Genomic DNA, 8,209 nt, shown 5'->3' with positions numbered 1-8,209 from the left:
ATATCTACTGACTATTTTCACTCACAGGAATAAATTCTGAGACAATAAAAGATATGTTCAGGAAGAATTACATATAGAGATGTCATCACGTTACTATTTATACTAGTGAAAAATAATAGGGGAATAATTACATTATAGACCATTCATAAGATGGAAGAATATGCACTCAAAATATAATGGCACGTGGAACAGACACAAAGTTACACAGGACGATGCTGGGCATGGTGGTACATGCCTATAATCCCAGCACTCAGGAGGGTGAAGTGGGATGATTGCCCCAAGTTCCAGTTCAAACTGAGCTATATGAGTTCCAGGCCAGCATGAACTACATAGTGAGACTCTGTCTCAAAAATACAAATAAACAAAGAAAAATTATATAGGACGAGTTCTACTTACTCTTGAGGTTTAATGTGTAGAAAAAGGAAAACGTTAGACATGTTATTTAAGGTTAGTATGTCAATTACTTGTGAATTTGACTGGATTAAGAGACTCTTGGATAGGTGGTAGTTGGATTGTAAAGGCACTATACTTGTCAGTGGGTTAAACCACTGATGTACATAGCTGAATGGTGGTTACAAGATAGTGAGTGCCCCACTGGAGGAGGTGGGTAACTGAAGGTATACCTTAAGAGAGCCTATTTCTCGTTCCGGGTATCAAACTTGGGACCTTGCAATTGCAAGGCAGGCAGTGGCAATGAGCTAAATCCTCTGCCCTGGAGAATGTATTTCTCACTGGAGCTCTCCTCTTGTACTCTACTTTCTGGCCATCCATGAAGTAAGGAGCTCTGCTCCACCACAGCCTTCTACCATATTTCTGTCTTAGAGCCAGCCGATAGCAGACTGAAAGCCCTGAAACTGTAATCCAAAAAACCTCTCCTCTTTTAATTTGTAGATGTCAGATCTTTTGTATCAATGGGAAAAATGACCAATAGAGAAAAATTTTATCAATTGGAGTTGTTGCTGTGAATATACCTAGTTATGTGGTTCAGAAGTCTATGGAAATGATTTGTCGGCAGAATTTGGAGTATTAGAATGGAGAAAGCTAAGAATGCTGTTAGTAGAGTTTGATGGATAAATCCGGTAAAAGCTCAGACACTGTAAAGTCCAGGCTCATGAGATTTCTGATAGGATGAGGACTCTGTTAGGAACTGGAGTAGATACCGTGCATGTTATGCTGTGGTAAAATATTTTGTCTATATTTTTTCCATGTCCTAAGACTTTGAATAAGACTGAATTTAAAGGTGGTCAACTAATCGATCTCGCAATGGAAATTTTAAGAAAATCCAATGTTCAGGTGGTGGCATGGGTATTGCTAGCTGCTTTTAGGCACATTTAGTATGAGAAACAGTAGCAAAAAGCAGAGGAGAAAAATTAGAAAATTTTAAATTCCGGTCCAGAAAGAACCAAGCATAAAGTTGAGACCAAAGGAGATGTGGTTTCTGAAGAGATCAGCATATTAAAAAGAAACTAATTTGAACCAGGTCCAAAAAATGTCTTGAGGGTATCTCAGAAAAAAGCAAGACCTCACCCACCACAAACTCAAGGGTACAAAGTGTAAATCTTTCCTTTGAGAAGAGAGCCGAGGTGCTCTGTTTAAGAAGAGCTACCAAGGGAACTGGTTCCCTGGGGTTCATTTCACTGTGCTCAATCATCCAGGCAATTTAGAATCTATTCTAGGGGAGCAGGCTACTGCTTGAGCTGGTGGCAGACCTTGGTATTCTCCATGTGTTCTTATCTTTGCAAGTACACATAATGGAAGAGTTGTGGGATCATGAAAGCTTCCACCTGGATTTCAAAGTAATTCCTGGGAGGCCAGGCAATGTGCCTTTGAGAGGGAGAAGCATGAAGCTGAAGGTGCAGTGGAGATATCAGGAAGCTGGAGATTCCAGGAATCAGTAACTTCTGCAAAGGAAAACTGTAGGCAGCCAGCAGAGCCAGTCTGAGTGGCTGTGTGGAATGCAACAGGCAAGACCATAGGGGTGGGGCCACCCAAGCCCTCTGGAACTCATATCTTGCCATGGAGCTACAAGATTTAGTGTATGCCATGCTTGATTCTGGTTTTGGTTTGGTCTTACTCTTTTCTATCCCCCATTCTTCCCTTTTGAAATGGGAATGTTGAAATTGTGCCATTGTATATTGGGAATATGTACACTATTATTCAAATTTTGCAGGGCTTCACAGCTCTATCATGTACTTTCCTGTTGCTGGAACAAAAAATATCCAACAGGATCGGGATTTAACTCTGCCTTGCAAGCATAAGGTTCTGAGTTTGATCCCTAGTTTAAAAAAAAAAATACAACACCTGCAACTTAAAGGAGAGAAGGTTTACTTTGGTTCATAGTTTTAGAGAGTTCAGTAAATGCATGGTCAGCTTGCTCTAAGGAAGAAACTGTATGGAATGGAGAAAAGCTTTTCAACCAATAGCAGTCAGGAAGCAGAGAGAGAACGGTGGCGCTAGGGCCAGGAATATACCCTTCTGGGTCATGCCTCCTTTTATCCACTTCTCCTGACCAGGCTGTACCTCCTAACATCATATTCAACTATGAACTTATCAGTGGATTAGTCTAATGATAAGCACAATGTCCCCACAATCCAAAAACCCTCCAGAAGTCCACCTGAGACCTTGAGGGGCATGTTAGATCTAACATGCCATAACAATAACAATAGCTAGGAGTTTACCTTGAGTCTCAGAGCAGACATTAGACTTGGATTTTTGAGCAATGCTAGAACTGATGAGACTTTCAGGAATAACCACATTCTTGTTGTATAGAGGATAAGTGTATCCTGTTAGGTAGAATTATTAACTTGTGCTTATTTGGAAATTAAGTATGGTTTAAGATGTGATTAGGTGTCAAGTTGACAAGTGGCAGGCTTGTGCCAGATATTCTTGTTAACCTGACAAGATTAAGAGACTCCTGGGATACGTAGATGGATCATGAGGACCCTAGAATCATCAGTGGGTTCATCCACTGATGTTCATTGCTAATGTGCTCTTAAGAGGTACAGACAATTTAGAGGAGATGGTTTACTGGGGCTATGCCTTTGGAAGGTGTGTATCTTGCTGGTGCTCTTCCCCTGTGCTATTTTCCATCTACCATGAAGTGAGCAGCTTTGCTCTATCATGCCCTTCTATAACCATGTTTCTGTTACACTAACCATGGATTGAAACCTCTGAATTATGAGGCAAAAAAACCCCTCTTTTAACTTGTGAGTTTCAGATATTTTGTCTCAGCAACGGGAATGCTGAACAATATAAAGTGGAATTTAGATGACTTATTTTTTCTGCTTTCTTTCCAAACTTGTATGTATATTTTATTTGATCAAAATAGTTTAAGTAGTTTAAGAAAGAATCTATGCATGGTAGGATTCAATTGTTCTAACAAGCTACAATTACTACAGAAGGTTGATAAAACCTGATAAAACCACTGGACCTGCTGGAAATACTTTTTTTTTCTAGTAATCAATTTCCTTTCTACAGCAATGTGAGATAATAGAAGCAACACCTCCTATACAAATCTCCCATTTTTTTTTAGTTTTATTGTAGCAGGTAAAACAGATTTTCTGAGCTCAGACCCCAAATTTGAGGACAGAAAGCCAAATATTTCCTTCTCAGAGTCAATTAACTTATGATTAACCCATGTCAATGTTTGAGATTTAACACAATTGAGTGTACGGTAGTACAATCTGGCAAGGAACATTGCCAAATATCTTAATTTCAAATTGTTTTGGAACAAAGTGCTGCATATGTGTGAATCAAAGCGACCTTTATACTTTACAATGAATAGAGGGTCAGTGAACCCTAAAAATGTCATTTAAATCCACATATAGGTCAGTCGGCATAAAAGGACTACCTACAGAGGCCGGGGATTTAGCTCAGTGGTTCCACTGCCTCCTTTGCAAGTGTAAGGTCCTGAGTTCAATCTCTGGTACCAGGAAAAAAAAAAAAAAGACTACCTACACAGGTAACAAACTATTTATACTTATAACCCCAGCCAGGGAAACAATTTAATCATTTAGCACTCTTAAGAGAAATACTATCTTCTCAATGGTAGATTATAAATGTCAACTTTTTAGACAAACAGAAATGTAATTCATTTTACATGTAGTGACAACTTTAAATATGCACAACATTATACAATGTAATAATGACCAAATAAAACACAAAACTAGCTAAGCAATTAAAGCTAGTACCTTGAACACATCTGAAGTGGCTATTTATAGGAATAATATCTTGACTGTGCCGTTCCTTCTTTTGCAACTGGATTATTAACCTAGGAAACAGAAGAATGTATCAATGAATACCTACTGAGAAATCCAAATCTTCTCAAATCTTTAGCAGCAAAGTACTTTGCTGTCTTGCTGCACAATTCTACTTTGCATTTATTAGACTTGCTATATCTAGTTCTGTGGATCTGAGCATCATGAAAGCTACATACTGCTCTAGCACTGTAAGGTTGTTAGTGATAATATTAGAAAACTCACACTATTCTATCTGTCATAAAGAACATGTGATAGTCTTTGTCCTAAAAGCAGCATACAGACTTAAGAGCATGAGCTACAGAATATATACCTTTAGAATATGCATACCAGAGTAAAAAACTAACAGCTAGATACGAGCTCCATGACAACAAGAATGATGACTAGCTTTTTACATCATAGTATTTTTAGTACCTAGCACAGATCCTGGCACATTAGAGACATTCATGTGTGTTGAATCTATGAATTAAAAAAATGCATACATTAGCTTTCCAATTACACTGCCATAGCTTTTACCAGAGGGATTCTTTCTCTTAAAACAAGCATGCAGGTTCATGGAGCTGGAATAAGAGGGGATACTCAGCCAGCTGGATCAGTCAAAATAACCCCAGTGACCATAAGGTATCACAACTGGAATGCCTTCACATCCACTTGTTTGTCCTTTTGTTTTTCAACTTCGTGCTATTTCTTTGAGAACACGACTGAACCTGGCTTACCAGTATGAAATGCAAATTTCTACATACACGTATATTTCTGACATTTTAATTTTCATTCATTACTTATCCTTTAGTGGCCCAGAATCAAAGTCTAACTTAAACGGCCATTCCGAATATCAACTAGCTTCCCTAAAGTCAAGCACTCTTCAGGAAGTACAGCAGTACTTTATTTTTTTAAATCTGGAACACTCCTTTCTTCTTGCTGAGTGAGACAAGCTCAAACAACACTTCCCTTGTGAAGCTTTCTCCATTACCCCCAAGGAGAACCACTGGCCTTACCCTCTTTGCTTGCGCCTTAATAAAGTACTTGGCACATTACAATACAGTTATATTTATTCCCCCTCACTAATTTAAACTCTTTGAAAGCTGAGACACAATCATATTCAGTTTTGTCTGCAGCATAACAGATGCTCAATAAATACTGGTTGGACAAGTGAAGTAGCTTAATTAAGTTATAAGCAGAGGTGAATTTCTAAATATATCTGTTCAATTTTGACATTAAAAAATGTTACCGTTTTGAAGGGTTTGATTTCTATTTTGTTTTCTTTATAAGAGGCTTTTTTACTTTTTGAATTTTTAAAAATGTGTTAACTTTGAATGCGGTATCTCTAGGGTAATTTGTTGCTTAGAACTAGGGAAATAAAAGTACTGATGCAGCATAAACCACTATAATGTCAAAATATGTAAAACAGAAATGGTGTTTTTCATTATTAGTAATGTTTCAGCTGAGCTATATTGTTAAAACCATCACAAGATAAACTGAGATTTTAAGTGAATCACATATTTATTGAGCATATACTATGTTAGCCTTTAATAAACCGAAGCAAAACACTAATAAGCATAAAAATATCTAAACATAATTATTCATTTAAGAATAGAATGATTTGGGGGCCGGGGACTTAGCTCAGTGGTGCTGCCGCCTGCCTCACAAGTGCAAGGACCTGAAATCGATCCTTGGGACCATCCCCCCAAAAAAGAATAGAATGATTTCAAATAGGCATATGGCAATACATCGGAAATTCAACAGGTTCTAATCTACTATCATAATAGATCGCAATCTATTATCCTTGAAAAAAATGAATCTGTGTTTGATCATGTTTCTCATAAAACTCAGTTTTAAGCGCAAGGTCCCAAGTTCGAACCCCAGTACCAAAGAAAAACAAAACAAAACAAAACTCAATTTTAATTTTTTCCTCAAGTAAATTTCTCCTACAGTTGACACTAGGAACCACTAATGTAAATATTAAGATAGAGTTCTAGGATAAAAAGTCCAAAACTAAAAAGTTTTGGACACCCAAATCAGAGAAGTCACTCAAGACAATAGAACCTAAGGATTATAGATAGCATTAAGATTGTAGGTGTCTCCAGCAAATGGTTGCCAAAGAAACTTCTCAATGTAATTCAGAAATACTTTGCATAGGTTCAGATCTCAACTAGGCTATCTCTCAAAAGTTACCAAGCAACTTAACCTCTCTGTCTCAACCTCTTTGGTAAAATGACGATGATTATAATATTGGGAGGATTAAATTAATAAAAACTGCTCAGAACAGCGCCTGGCACATACCAAATGTCGTTGTTACACCCTATCATATAGAATTGAAATATGAGAATTTGATCTCTCCATGGAGATATCACAAGTAGTCATGAGTTACTAGTGCTAAATTTTAAAGTTCTTGTAGTACAAAAGCACAGATAGGATAAGGCATTTATTCCCTTATTAGCTGAGCAGAGTTCCAAACCTATGAAATCAAGGGACCAGATCCTGAGCTGAGGTCATCTCAACAATGTAGTTACTCTATTCGTTTCTCATAATTTTGTTTTTAACAGAAGAGGAAACCAAGACACACATGCAAAAACTACTGGTTTGTCTAAGGTTCACATCTCTTCACCCACTCTAACCTTTGGGAGTGGTAGTGGTGCTTCACTTTTCAATACACTTTTCTGTTGAATTCAATTATACTAAACTGGTCTTCCAGGGTTTGCTGAAATCTAGGGAAGACAGGATGAATTTCTCATATCAACAGAACTGACCAAACAAAACCTCAGAATGAGCTACTTCATAGCATTAGCTGATGTCATTGCACTGGCACCAACAGTCTCAGCGGAGTTCAAGCTAGGTTAGTGGGAATTTCTTCTGTGTAAATTAAGCATCATAAACAGAAGATTTAAAAGTAGAGACTGCTGCAGAACCTAGTGTTAGGAGACGGCAAAGTTTAAGTGATCAACACTTTTTAAACTGGAAAAATACTTTAGAAACCAGTGAACAACCAAAGGAAGTGGCTTGGGCACACAGGAATGGGAGTCTCTGATATGCCATGGTCACTACAGATACTTTTAAGATGAGGCATTAGTGACAAGGGAGTGAGGAGGTTAGCAGCTACTGTGATAGCTCATCAAAATAATGTTTTGCTCAATACATCAACATTTACTGAGCTCCTGTGTCCAAGGCAGAGGGGGAGGTGACGTGACACGTGTTGATGAAAAGCCAAATCTCATCTATATTTCTACATATCTCATTTTCTATTCCAATAGTCAAGTGAGGCTGAATTAATGACCACACTTTCAAGCAACTGGAATGGGGGGTGGGGTGGCCTGGAGAACTAGTTGAATACAAGAAGTCTGCAACATTAACAATGAAGCATTACCACAGCGCTTTTACTTTTCAAAAAACATCTTCGAGTTTATTATTATCCAGTGACATCCTCCAAGGCTGTAAGGCATTAAATGTTTTAATTCAACTGATGAGGAAACCAAGATCTAGAAAGTCTTACTGACTTACTCGTGGTTACACAACACACGTCAGTTGCAGAGGCAGGAACTAAGAACCCAGGCTTCCTATTTCCCCGCCCCATTGAGTCTTTCCACTGAGCAGTACAGCCAAGAGCAATCTACTGCCTTGGAAGCTGGAGATAAAACCGTGTGCGTAGTTAAGAGACCATTCGCACTTTACACCTGGACATGAACCTGTTGCCCTTGTGGCCCCGGTGGGTGGGTAGGGCAGGGAGTTAATGGTAGGACCCCCTCCTCCGTGGGAATCAGGTGGTTACTTACTCGTATTGTCCGTTCCTCTGGGCTAGGGTCAGGGCGCAGGGCTCCCGGAGAGGACCTTTCATCTCCAAACCCTCCACAGTATGCAGGCGCTGGTCAAGGGTCTCCTTTTTAGAAGCGTGGCCAGAGAGGGGTGACGCGGAGCGGGGCGACCGCACTATCTAGACCCCCGGCTACCCTCCCCCGGCC

The 8,209-nt window shown here is 38.9% G+C and overlaps 1 protein-coding gene across 4 annotated transcripts in view; it reads right to left on the bottom strand.

Moving 5' to 3' along the window:
* Window positions 1–8,179, bottom strand: part of Ocrl (OCRL inositol polyphosphate-5-phosphatase) — a 53,507-nt gene extending 45,328 nt beyond the window's left edge. For 3 of the 4 annotated variants that reach the window (XM_033760216.1, XM_033760217.1, XM_033760219.1), the window contains exons 1-2: window positions 8,024–8,179; window positions 4,191–4,270 (exon numbers count right to left, since the gene is read on the bottom strand). In XM_033760216.1, coding sequence (XP_033616107.1) covers window positions 4,191–4,270; window positions 8,024–8,085 — 142 coding nt within the window. In that variant the 5' untranslated portion in view covers window positions 8,086–8,179. The remainder of the gene's footprint in view (window positions 1–4,190; window positions 4,271–8,023) is intronic. The other variant, XM_033760218.1, reaches the window with a different exon arrangement.
* Between the last annotated feature and the right edge of the window lie 30 nt (window positions 8,180–8,209).

The sequence above is a fragment of the Fukomys damarensis genome, unplaced genomic scaffold (genome assembly GCF_012274545.1).
Source record: "Fukomys damarensis isolate Sample0158 unplaced genomic scaffold, DMR_v1.0_HiC HiC_scaffold_39, whole genome shotgun sequence".
Taxonomy (NCBI): Eukaryota; Metazoa; Chordata; class Mammalia; order Rodentia; family Bathyergidae; genus Fukomys; species Fukomys damarensis.
The sequence above is the reverse complement of the archived record's forward strand: the minus strand, read 5'-3'. Positions and strand labels throughout refer to the sequence as shown.